We start from the raw sequence: 11,491 nt of genomic DNA, 5'->3' as shown, positions 1-11,491 counted from the left end.
GCTTAAATTTATTTTAGAGGGTTTTCAGGCCCCTTATCTCCCTTCTAAGTTTCCAACTATGCCTTTATAAATGGGGCATAAATGAAAACAAAACTGTATCCATGCCCATACTGAACAAGCACAGGACCTTGGAGGAGTCTTTTTTCCTGTAATGGCCTTATCACTAACACTGGAAGATACTAAACAAACAAAGAAACAAAATAATAGGACATTGGCTTTAGGATGAGATGCGTGTGGATTTGATCTAGAGAGCCACAGACTAGTTGAGGGTTTCCTGTTCTTAAATAATCCATTTTTCTTCTTGGAGTCTCATCAACTCTGTAAAATAAGTATGTATTGAATTTATGATAAAGAAAAATCCACCATTTTGTTCTAAATGAGAATTGGAACAGTATCTCCCTTTGAGCTTTTTGGGGAAATTGAATGATGACATTAAAAGCTTCCAGAGTGCTGCCTGGCACATACAGTGAATAGTATACATTTTCATCATTCACTGTGATTATTATTACACCTTGAAGCCATTCAAAAGGTGAGTCATATGGGTGGGCTTTGCATTGCCAGGCAATGTAATTATTCTGTCTGTGCTGCAGTCCCTGTTTGGAACAGACTGGATGGCATGCAAATTAAAGGAAGAGCACAGAAAGCTGTTTATCAGACTCTGATAACATCATTCAGTATGAACTAGATGTGGCATTTGTCTACCAGTGCATTCAAATTCTTGGTTCAAGAAATGGGACCGGTACAGCTATAAAGTGTTTGACAAAAATAGACCTCAATGCTTCCCCATGCCAAATGATTTAACATTAAAATCAAAAGGGGACAACGTAGCATAAAATGGCATACCTATCACCACTCTACAAAATGTCCTGGTAGCATGCACATAATATATCAGCATGCACATAATATATACACATATTCAAGCAACCAGAAAACAAGAGAGTGAAACAGCAATGTTCTTATTTTCCCCAGTTATGGTGAGATTGCTGGTTGTTGATATTTCCATCTTTGTAATTGACTGCATTTCAATCATTTGGTAAAATGGGTATACACCAGATTTATGAAAAAAAAAACCTTTAGCCTTTAGAAATCATTGTTATTTATCAGACATACTAAAGGTACAAATGCTACAGAAATGGTAAAATGAAGTTGCAAGTGCTTGGGACAATAAACTTGGCAAATGCTTTGAATCGACCCACCCCAGCCCACCCCTACCCCATCCACCCACCACTCCCCAGGCAGGGTAGGGCCCTCAACGGGGGCTCTGCAAAGTCCACCAAGTCTTCCTATGCTGGTCCTGGGCCCTTCCCCATGTGTCCAGGGCCAGAGTGTAACCCTTCACGTGGGATGGGCTCTCAAAGTCCCTTCTTGCACCAGGGAAAAATACTAATCCACCACCAGAGGCTCCCTGGAGTGCAGAGGCCTCCTTATTGACATCCATGTTCAGGGGTCTGGATCAGTCTTGTACTGGCCTCCCTGACAGCATCTGGGGTCGATGTGCTCTCCCTTGTTTAGGTCAACTGTTCCTGTGGGTTTCTCCAACCTGGTACAGACCCCTTCGTTCTTCATTCCTCCCTCTCTTCAACTAAATTCTCTTCAACTAAATCCACAGTGTATATCTGTGGATGTCTGTCTCTCTTTCCTTCAGCCACTGGGTGAGGGCTCTAGGATGGCATAAAGAGAAGTCATCAATCTCATTTTAGGGGAAGGGCCATGATATATTTTCTAAATTCTAAATATTTGTTACATTAACTAAGTGTAAAGTTGGGGTGGCCCCACCATAGTAGGTGTATAGAGGTCAGAAGGTAACTTGGAGGAGTGAGTTCTTGTCTCTCTCTCTCTCTCTCTCTCTCTCTCTCTCTCTCTCTCTCTCTCTCTCTCTTCCTCCTTCTCCCTCCCCTGCCCCCGTGTGTCTGTAGTGTGTGTGTGTGTGTGTGTGTGTGTGCGTGTGTGTGTGTGTGTGTGTGTGTGTGTGTGTGTGTGTGTGTGTGTGCGTGCGTGCATGCGTGCACGCGTGCACAGAAGCATTCCAGTGTGTGTTAGGATTTCTATTGCTATAATGATACACTATGACCAAAAAGCAAGTTTGGGAGGATATGGTTTATTTGGCTGACACTTCCACAGCACTGGTCATTGTTGAAGAAAATCAGGACAGTATTCAAACAAGAACCTGTAGGCAGAAGCTGATGCAGAGGCCATGGGTGATGCTTACTGGCTTGCTTCCCATGGCTTGCACAGCCACCTTTCTTGCAGAACCAAGGACCACAAGCCCAGGGATGGCACCACCCACCATAGGCTTAGCCCTCCCCCATTGATGAGAAAATGCCTTGTAGCTGGATCTCATTAAGGCATTTCCGCAACTGAGGCTCCTCCCTCACACAGGAGGTGAACAAGCACACACATGTAAGCATTCATACACATACATACAGAAAACAGTCATATTTTCCTACTCATCAGAAAAGTTTGAATGAGTATCACTAAGCTTCCAGGTAGAATTTTTAATTGCCATTCTCTGTTCTCTCCCAAGCCCTTCATCACCTGTCCCCTGTCATCTTGCATGCTATTTTCCTCTTGCATAGGTCCTTTCACACACAGGAAAGCGAGGTATTTTTTGTTTTTGTTTTTGTAATTTTTTTATTAGTTCAAATTAGGAACAAGCTTGCTTCACATGTCAATCCCTTCTCCCTCTCCCTCCCCTCTCCTCAACCCTCCCCCCACCTACCCCCACCCCATCCACCCTCCACTCCCCAGGCAGCGTAGGGCCCTTCATGGGAGCTCCCCAAAGTCCACCACATCATCCTGGGCTAGGCCTAGGCCCTCTCCCATATGTACAGGCCGAGAGTGCATCCTTTCATGTGGGATGGACTCTCAAAGTCCCTTCTTACACCAGGCAAAAGTACTAATCCACTACCAGAGGCCCCCTAGAGTGTGGATGCCTCCTAATTAACATGTTCAGGGGTCTGGATCAGTCCTGTGCTGGCCTCCCAGACAGCAGTCTGGGGTCCATGGGGGGCAAAGCCTTTCTAAATCAAAGACACACTTGGCTGCAAGTGCATCCTCCTAACCTTACATGAATAATCACATTCTGGGTGGAAGCTGGGGTACTAAGGACTGAGATACTATTTTTCTCTATTAGGAATGAACAGTGTCAAACTTTGTGTGTTTTTTGTTTGAAGTTTGTGTTCTTGGATGTGGTTGCTGAGGGGACAAAGTGTTCACATCCAGCCGCAGGCTTTCTACAGAACAGGGCTTATGTGGTATTGGCATCACAAGGGCCAGGGTATGGAGAGAAATTCTGTGACCATTCTGGGAATGATCTGTTAAAGCCTTCTATGCAATCAAATGGAATTCACGTTTGCAAAAGTAGCACTTGTGTAGCGCTGAGTAAGGCATAAGCAGGTGTCCCAGGAGTGAAAGTACCAGGTAAGAAACAAATTTGGGAAGAAGTGGTTAGAACTGGAGATTAGTACATGGGAGCTTGAAGTGTTTTGAGGAAATTCACACACCATCTGGAGATTCCAGCTAGAGGACATCATGAAGGCCTCTTCCCCAGAGTTCCCATAGCTGCCTCTGGAGCTCCTTCCTCACAGAGATTCCTAGGTCATGCTGAGGCAGGGGTTAGTCCACTTCTCCCCTCATAGGAAACCCCTGTAAGACATGCCCCCATTCAAGATGTCTATGATCTTGATGTCTTTGTGTGTGATGAGCTAGAAGGTACTGGGGTGACATAGGGGAAGTATTTTCTTGGAAGTATGCCCATGTGAGTTTCATAACCCATAGCCCCAGCAACTCTCACACTCTCATGAACTTTTGTGTTCTCAAGTCCAGGAAAACGAAGAGAGAAATTATGACTTGACCTTCCTGGCTATGGCTGCTATTTGTTGCTTTCAGATGACCCCATGCTCACACAATCATTATGTAAACCAACAATGCTGTGCCAGCTAGTTTTCTGTTGATTTGAAACAAGCTAGAGTCATTTTGGAAGAGGGAGCCTCAACTGGAGAAATGTACTCACCAAATTGGCCCACTGGGATATTTTCTTGGTTGAAGCTGTGGGAGTGCCCTGGGCTGAGGTGCTGTAAGAAATCAAGCTGAGCAAGTCCTAGGAGGTAAACCAGTCCTAGGAGGCGCAGTCTTTGTGGTTTCAGCTTCAATTCCTGCTTCAAGATTCCTGCCTTCACTTCTGCTGGGAGATTTTCTCCACCTAGTTTCAGTCCCACTTGACCAGTTTTTTTTCTACCCAATCAGGTCCCCGCAGTTGTTATGAAATAGCCACTCTGAGACTTCATATCTATTTATAATTGTTTGGCCATTGGCTTAGGCTTTTTACTGGCTAGCTCTTTCTTAATTATTAACTCATAACTATTAATCTGTGTATCGTCTTGTGGCCTTATCTTACAGGAGAATGTCCTTCCCAGAAGCTACATGACATCTGTCTGATTTGGCCTATTACTGCTCTCCTTGTTTGGATTTCCCAACTGGCTGAATCCTGCCTGTCCATTGGTCAAAGAAGCTTTATTCATCAACCAATAAGAGAAACACATATTCACAGCATACAGAAGGACATCCCCCATCATATTTCCTTCAAAGATAGATTGTGATGTGCAAGTGCAATCCAGATAAACCCATTCCTTCCCAAGTGGCTTTTGGTTATGGTGTTTTATCCCAGCAATAAACTATAATCAAGACATAAATATCTAGAATGAGAGGAAAATGACCACTGACAATCCTACAAAAATGTAGTGTAAATAGTGGTTACATACAGTTTCATTTCAATAACAGATGCGATGGAAATGAAATGGGTAATAAAGGGTACTACTTCTACTATGGTTCAATTTATATGAAACTTGTACACACTCATGAATGTATGGATAGGATAAAATGTTTCATACAGCACTAAGAAATATGTATGCATATTGATATGCTGCTGAAAATCAATACACAGAGCTGGAGAGCTGGCTTAGCAGTTAGGAGCACTGGCTGCTCTTCCAGAAGACCTGGGTTCAATTCCCAGTACTTTGTGGCTCACAACTATTTTTAACTCTAGTCCAAGGGGATCCTATGCCCCTTTCTTGTTTTTTGGGGCATTGCACATATGTGGTACACATGTGGTATATAGACATACATGTAGGCAAAACACCCATATTCATAAAATTAAAATAAAAGAAAAAGCCCAGTGTATAGAAGTATCTGTTGTATCCTCATCCCACCCATCCACCTTCCTAGGAAAACATGCATGTCATTAAATGCTTCTAAGCAAGAACATCTCCTAAGGGAATATGTGCGGATTTCTCTCTCCCTTTCCCTCCCTCCCTCCCTCCCCCTCTGTCTGTCTTCTATTTATCACAGGGAGAGGGAGAGGGAGAGGGAGAGGGAGAGGGAGAGGGAGAGGGAGAGGGAGAGGAGAGGGAGAGGAGAGGGAGAGGGGGAGAGGGAGAGGGAGAGAGGGAGAGAGGGAGAGGGAGAGGGAGAGGGAGAGGGTACACAAATGGGAACTGTGGGAATTGATTGAAAGTCGAGTGGAAACCATGTTCATGCCATGGATTCCATGGTCACTGTTCAGAAAGGAAATCTAGCAGCTCAAAGACTATGAATTAAACTCAGTGATGTGATTACTCCATTTCATGTGGGATCACCTCTATTTCTTTCAAGGAGGCTAACAAATACGCAACAGGATTCTGTTCTCTACATGGTCTGACTGAGAATTGTGTAGTTGTTTTTTTAATACTCTTTTAGTGGGGCCTCCACCCAGTTCCCAAATAAATAAACAGAGGCTTATTATTTTGAATGAATGCTCAGCCTTAGCGTGGCTTATTTCTAGTCAGCTTTTCTTAATTTATTCCCCCTACCTTTTGCCTCTGGGCTTTTACCTTTCTCTATTTCTATATATTTTTTACTTCTTACTCCATGGCTTGCTGTGTAGCTGGCCCCTGATGCCCTCCTCTCTTTGTTCTCTTGCTCCTCCCTCCTTTCAGATTTCTCTTTCCATTTATTCTCTCTGCCTGCCAGCCCTGCCTATCCTTTCTCTGGCCTAGTTATTGGCCGTTCAGCTCTTTATTAGATCAATCAGGTGTTTTAGACAGGCAAAGTAACACAACTTCACAGAGTTAAACAAATGCAACATAAAAGGATGCAACACATCTTTGCATCACTAAACAAATATCCCATAGCATAAACAAATGTAACACACCTTAAAATAATATTCCACAACAGAATTGAGTTACAGAAAGTTGAGTCTGACCCCTGAGTTCTTACATGAAAGAACAAAGTTGGCATTATTCTTTATGCAATAAAAACTATCCCCTCAGTTCATATTTTTTGAAATTCATGTTCTATCACATAATTATGTAAATTCACATAAAAGTGAAAAGTGTTAGCTAGTAGGCAATTTCATTAAATACAATAAAGTACGAGCATAACTTGTCAATGTGTAGGACTGCATCTGTCATAATTTACAAGCCTGTAACTAGAAAACCCTGTACCATCATTAGTCGAATTTCAAAAAGTGTGCCTGTTTATTGTTTAAAGCACAAGCATTACAGAAATGGAGGAAATCCATGAGGCAGGAAGCAAATTTTGTAGACTTCTCATTTTTAACACTTGCCTAGAAGCAATTTCTTTTTCTTTCTTTCTTTCTATTTATTTATTTATTTATTTTGGTTTTTCAACACAGGGTTTATCTGTGGCTTTGCAGGCTGTCCTGGAACTAGCTCTTGTAGACCTGGCTGGTCTTGAACTCACAGACATTTGCCTGCCTCTGCCTCCCAAGTGCTGGGATTAAAGGCGTGTGCCACCACTGCCTGGCCTAGAAGTAATTTCTAATTGTCTCTCTTTGTGAAAATTCCCACAGAACTGTCCAAATAGTGAGACTATGTGCCATGTTGTTTGTTAGTGAAAACCAATGTCTGAAGACTCTCCTTCGAGAACATGGAGTACCCTGAGAGCAATGCTTCCCACAGGCTGACTCACTCTCTTGATCTCCAGCAGGGCCTAATTTAACAACGCTCCTTGTATAGCTCCTTCCAGAATGCAAGGAGGCAGAAAGACAAGAAGGAAACATGGAGAGAGCTGTGAAAAGATCCAATTGTCATCCACCTGCATACAAATCAGAATGTGTCATGGTGCAGTGTTGCAGACTTTCTTGGACTGCCAGGCCTCAAATTACGACGTGGAGACTTATTATTAGCTATGAGTGTTTGGCCTCCTTTGTCTTATGTTTGTTCCACTAGCTCTTAATAAATTACCTCAACCCATTTCTCTTCATCTACATTTTGCCTTCGGGCTTTATAATTTTCTTTCACTCTCTATGTCCTACTCTGTCTCTGGCTGGATGTCAGCTGCCTGGCTGGCTAGCCCTGGGCATTTCTCTCTTGTTCCTACTTATTCTTTCTGCTTGGCAGCCCTGTCTACCCCTCTGCCACCTAGCTATTGGCCGTTCAGCTTTGTATTAGACCAATCAGGTGCCTTAGGCAGGCAAGGTGAAACAGTAACACATGCAGCCTTACATCATTAAAGAAATGCAGCATAAAAAGATGTAACACATCTTTGCCTAGTTAAAGTAATAGTCCACCACAGTGCAGAGCATGAAAACATTCAAATGCCCAGAAAAGAGATGTGACATAAAATGGGTACCCTCTCACCACAGCCTCACTATCATAGAGGTACCTCTTTGAAACTTAGGTCACATAATGTTTCTACAGGCCTCCAAGCAGAGCGTTTGACAGAATCCGAAGACTCCAGAGCCCAATCACTGCAAATAGCACATATCGTTTGCATGAGGATTTATTCACAAAGTTTTTATTGAAGCAATCCTTATGGATATGCTTAGGGCCAGCCAGAGGTAAAAGTGGTAGAAGTTTGGGAATGAAAGTCCTTTTGGCACCTCTGGCTCTTGGCTGAGGCAGGAGAAAAGCAATTCAGGACACAATGTGCCAAGTAAAGTAATTCTTTATTATGAAAACAAATGGTCACCTTTAGAGGAAAGCAGAGAAATCCCTCCTGGCGTTATCTAACCTACATGCTAAATTTGGGTTTTTGAACAGCTAGGCCTCTACTCCAAGGCATGGGAGAGGCCTTATAAACAAACAGAAATAACGTGTATGAGGCGGAATACCACATCCACAGGAACCGCTTAGAGCATTTATTTGAAGAATTCCTTTGGGATCTTGTCTTCATTCTGCAGAGAAAAAGTTAGGATGTCAGAAGATCGTGAATTTGATCCCCAGGCTACCCAGACTCCATCTTGCTGAAGGCACAGAGACATCCAACTTTTACCCACTCGATACCCAGACCCCACCTGCATAATGGTGAAGACCTCAGCAGCTTTGGTGTAGTCCCATCCATTGTCTTCAAGACACCTGGAGTGACAGAAATAACATGATCAATTTAATAGAGTCATAAAATGCCTTTGACAAAATCCGACACTGCTTCGAGAAATGCCCTGTATATAGTAGAAATCAAGGAAACATTTATCAGCATAGTAAAGGCTTTAAACAATAACCTTATAGCCAACATCATACAACAGAGAAAAACTCAAGACATTGTCACTAAGATCAATGGAATAAGACACAGATGTCCACTCTTTACACCTCTTTTCAATACAGTGCTTGAAGTTTTATCTAGAGCTGAAAGAGAAGGAGCTAAAGGAGATAGATACAGTTAGGAAAGGAAAAAGGCAAAGTGTCTTTTTATTTGTAGATGATATGATTATGAATCTATACCCAGGAGTATTCCTTAATAATTCAACCACAACATTTTTTCTAGAATTAATTTTCAGCAAAGAGGCAACATATCAAATCAACAAACATTCTTAGCCTTTCAACATACCAATGACAATCACTGAGATAAAATCAGTGTAATTTCTGAGAAAGAAATCATGGAAATAATTCCATTAACAATAGCATCAAAAATAACTTGGGAGTGTAGCCAACCAAAGAAATGAAATACTTGTACAATGAAAACTTAAGAACACTATGGAAAAAATAGAGGAAGAAATTAGAAGATGTAAAGACTTCTCATACTTATAGTTCATAAAAATAGTATTGTGAAATATCTGTTCTGCAAAACAATCTACCAATTTAATACAATCCAAATAAAACTTGAAAGTCTATTCTTTACAGAAATAGGAAAAGCAATCCAAATATTCATATGGAGACACAAAAGCCCCTGCATAACCAAATTACTTCTGAACAATAAAAATACTGCTGGAGGTATTACCACACATGACTTCAAGTTATAGTAAAGGAATCACAGTAATAAAAACATCAGAGTATTGGAACAGATATAAAACCAAGCAACTACAGTTACCTGATTTTTGCCAAAGGTAAGAAATACATATGGATAAAAGAAAAAGAAAACTTTCTTCAACAAATGATTAAAATCTAGAAAAAAGCAGCAGTACACTACATAGTATAGGTATGCGTATAAGGACTTTCTGAATGGGACTCCAGTAGCTCACCAACAATTGACAAATGGAACTTCATAAAATTAAAAGTTTCTATAGTGAAAGAAAACTGCCAAATGAGTGAAGAAGCAGCCTACAAAAAAGGAGAAATTACTTGTCAGCTATAACCCGACAGATAATTAGTAACAAAATACATAAAGAACAGTAACAACAAAAACCCAAAACCAACCTCTCCCCCCAAAACCCACCCTGAACATCAAGAAAACAATCCAATCCTAATAAATACGTGCTTTGGGACTGAAGAGAATGTTCTCAAAATAAGAAATAATGTATACTTTAAAAAGTGTTCCAATACCATTAGCCATCAGGGAAATGCAAATTAAAACTATTTTGAGTTTCCATTTCACCTCAGCCAAAATGATTATTGTGAATAAAATAATCAAGTGACAGCAGGCTAAAGGGAAAGGGAACTTTCATTCACTCACTGTTAGTGAGAATGCAGACTGGCGTGGACACCATAGAAATCAGTGCGGATGTTTCTCACAAAATGAAAAATCTAAATTCTGCATGTTCCAGCTATAGTACCCCTAACCATATCGAAGAAGAACCGTACAACAGAGATGCCAGTACATCCACGTTCACAGCAGCTCTATTCACAATAGCTGGGAAATGGAATCATCCTGGATTGGTCCATCTACTGACAATGAAAATGTGCTACATATACACAATGGTAGTTGGATGTTTATGCTGGACTGATGTGACCCAGGCCCAGAAAGACAAATTCTGTATGTTTTCTCTCCCAAGTTTGAATTTAGATTTCTGTATTTAATTTTGAGTACCTATAGAGACCAGAAAGACAAAAAGGAGCCACACAGGAACACAAAATGGGAAGAGACAGTAAAACATAAGGGATATGAAATTACAAGTGAATGTTGGCTATGAAAAGGCTTAAATGGGGTTGAGGTAGGGGTATTGGGGAAATACAGGCAGGAAATGAATGAAAACTAAGGATGCAAGGAGAAAAACCAGAAATCCGCTATTTTATAAACTAAAAATATATTTTTTGTTTTTTTATTTTCAATATTGATTTATTATTTTATGTATAGGAGTATTTTGCCTGCATGTATGCATGTGCATTATATGCATGCCTAGTGCCTAAGGAGCCCAGAAGAGGACATCTGATTCCCTGGATTAGAGTTACATAGTTGTGAAGCACCACGTGTGAAGGGTTCTAGCAAGGTTTGCCTTTTGCCTTTCTCCTTCTTGCTAAACTGTTAGATTGCATTCCTAAAGCTATCCACCAAGGTCTATTCTCTTATTTGGCCTCTGACTCATTCCTGAGACTGATCACCAAAGTCCAACTATTAAAACATCAAAGTTCAGCAATCAAAATTCATCATTTTGACTAACATAATTAAAATACCTCATCAAAACTCACCAACATATTCTAGCTCATTCTTATATCTCCCCATTGTCCCTCTTAACACGAACACTTGCAAAGGTATTTTGGTGCTATTTCTGCCTGATTCATATATAGCCACTTTATCTCTTTGCCTTGCTTAATGAAGGATCTCTTTGTATTTGATTTGTGCTTAGAAACTGGCATTTGGGGGTGGTCTGTGCCTAATTAAGGTCCTGGGGGCAGCACTCCACAATACTCAGGCCCCTTCATTGTGGGTACTGGGAACCAAATCTTGGTTCTCTGGATGAAGACTTCAACATACAACAAGAACTCTGACTCTTCTGAGTCCTCTAGCCCCTCATTTTAACATTTTAAGTCAAAACACAAATATAAACCACTGGGAATGAAGGCACACTTCATGGATAGTGTTGTGTAGTAGCTTCCTACAAGATTAACATCTTCTATTTTGGAGGGATGCTCATTAAGATACAGAATGTTAAAAGGGAAACAAACCAATGGAATGTTTTAAGAGAAGGTGACCTTGTGGACCCCACAACCCCAAGTTCATGTTAACATGTCTATTATTTTTGTCCTTGTGCAGTTCATGTTTAGGCAGTCATGTTGGTGAGACATTATGGGTGTAGGTTCTGATATTCCTGACACAATCTCACAGAAAACTCTCCATTCTG

At 41.1% G+C, this 11,491-nt stretch overlaps 1 protein-coding gene across 1 annotated transcript in view; it reads right to left on the bottom strand.

The window, feature by feature from the left end:
• Positions 1-8,137: 8,137 nt before the first annotated feature.
• LOC100765765 (nuclear RNA export factor 2) overlaps positions 8,138-11,491 on the bottom strand; it is an 11,800-nt gene continuing 8,446 nt past the window's right edge. The window contains exons 19-20 of the mRNA XM_035449715.1: positions 8,294-8,354; positions 8,138-8,173 (exon numbers count right to left, since the gene is read on the bottom strand). Of these exons, the coding sequence (XP_035305606.1) occupies positions 8,138-8,173; positions 8,294-8,354 (97 nt within the window). The remainder of the gene's footprint in view (positions 8,174-8,293; positions 8,355-11,491) is intronic.

The sequence above is a fragment of the Cricetulus griseus genome, chromosome X, assembly GCF_003668045.3.
Source record: "Cricetulus griseus strain 17A/GY chromosome X, alternate assembly CriGri-PICRH-1.0, whole genome shotgun sequence".
Taxonomy (NCBI): Eukaryota; Metazoa; Chordata; class Mammalia; order Rodentia; family Cricetidae; genus Cricetulus; species Cricetulus griseus.
Note: the sequence above shows the minus strand (reverse complement) of the source record. Positions and strands in the feature narration are given on the sequence as shown.